This window comes from Sinocyclocheilus rhinocerous, unplaced genomic scaffold (genome assembly GCF_001515625.1).
Source record: "Sinocyclocheilus rhinocerous isolate Xijiao unplaced genomic scaffold, SAMN03320098_v1.1 C36613330, whole genome shotgun sequence".
In the NCBI taxonomy this organism is placed as follows: Eukaryota; Metazoa; Chordata; class Actinopteri; order Cypriniformes; family Cyprinidae; genus Sinocyclocheilus; species Sinocyclocheilus rhinocerous.
In genome coordinates this window covers 1-1,383 of record NW_015783888.1, presented here as the reverse complement: position 1 = coordinate 1,383, position 1,383 = coordinate 1, and the positions used below count along the sequence as shown (strand labels likewise).

Below are 1,383 nucleotides of genomic sequence, written 5' to 3'. Positions count from 1 at the left end.
TCACAACTCTCAATCATGCACGGGTACTGTAAAGGAAGTCTTTCACTGCACAAGGCAGATGCTTCATCGGTGGATTTAAGAGCAGGCTTTTCTACCATCATCCAATGGTTCTGGGCCTTGTCCTCTTTCTTTTTTGAATTCTTCCTCTTCATTTTAATGTTGTTATCTGCAATATTCTCTTTTCCATTGTTAGAACCTGCACTTAACTTTTTTGCTTGAACATCATCCCCAATCCCAATCCCATTTTCTTGTTTCTTTTTCATAGTTTCAAAAGTAGCATCATGTTTCTTCATAAGGTGTCGAAGAAGGTTTGACTTGGTTGTATATACCCTGTCACAACCTTCGAACTGACATCTGAATGTGAGGTCCACGCTCTCGAAGTCCCCATCCGCTGAAACCTTTATTGCTTTGTGATCATTTCTGATATGATCAATGTACTTCAGATGACACGTGAAGTGAGCAGAACATTTTGACTGGTCGCACTGAAACGTGCCCACCTCAACACCGGATAACAATGCACTTGCCTTTTCCAATGTGCATCTATGGAGTAAAAGATAGTGTTTCAACAAACTGGTAACTTTCGACACTACTTTTGAGCATTGTTTGACTTGGCATCTGTATTCTTGCACTTGGACAACTCCATTAGTTTCTTTAGCACTGTTTTTGTCATCACATTCTGATTGATGCATAGCCCTATAATGGAGAATAAGATTTTGTTGGATTGAAAAGGCAGCCACACATCCTTCATGCACACATCGGTATGGACGGTACATAATTTGTGCATCACCTGAATCACCAAAATCGATATTGTCTACTGGCATTTTAGCTTTCTCTTTAAGATCAACCATCACATTTGAATTTGTCTCAATTTCTCTGTTAGATTGTGGAGTTGCATATTCTGTTCTTTTGTCTGGAGCATTAAGTGTGTCAAAGAGATACGGACTTCCACCACTCAGCTCTTGCACTGCAAATATAGCTGGCTCATTTAATTCAATAACACAATTCTCTTCAGTCAGAGAGGGGCTTTCTAGTTTTATATTTGTAGCTGAAAGCCCATCAAGATTTACTACATTTTTCTGTGACGCTTCCACAGTCCTGGAGGTGTCAGTGCTGGCAACTGTAAGGGAGTTTTGAGTGGGGCATTTATTTTTTCTTTTGGCAATTATGCTGGCTTTTCCTTTAACATTGGAATCAACAGAGGTAACTGTCAAATTTGTACTGATTTGGGATTGAGACTGTTCTGACAGGGAGTCTTTTCCCTGGTCGATGATGAGACTGGTATGCGCATTTTCTGACACATTTTCTGTTGATTTTCTGATCTTTCTGTAACCAAGACCAATTTTCAAGCCAGACAATTCCTCTTTTGAAAAATGGTGGACATTT

General features: G+C 39.6%; 1 protein-coding gene across 1 annotated transcript; it reads right to left on the bottom strand.

The window, feature by feature from the left end:
- Positions 1-7: 7 nt before the first annotated feature.
- Positions 8-1,376, bottom strand: LOC107736285 (zinc finger protein 292-like; the record flags this gene model as incomplete). Its single annotated transcript, XM_016547737.1, has 1 exon — positions 8-1,376. A coding segment is annotated over one exon (1,369 nt), but the record flags the coding sequence as incomplete, so codon positions are not given.
- Between the last annotated feature and the right edge of the window lie 7 nt (positions 1,377-1,383).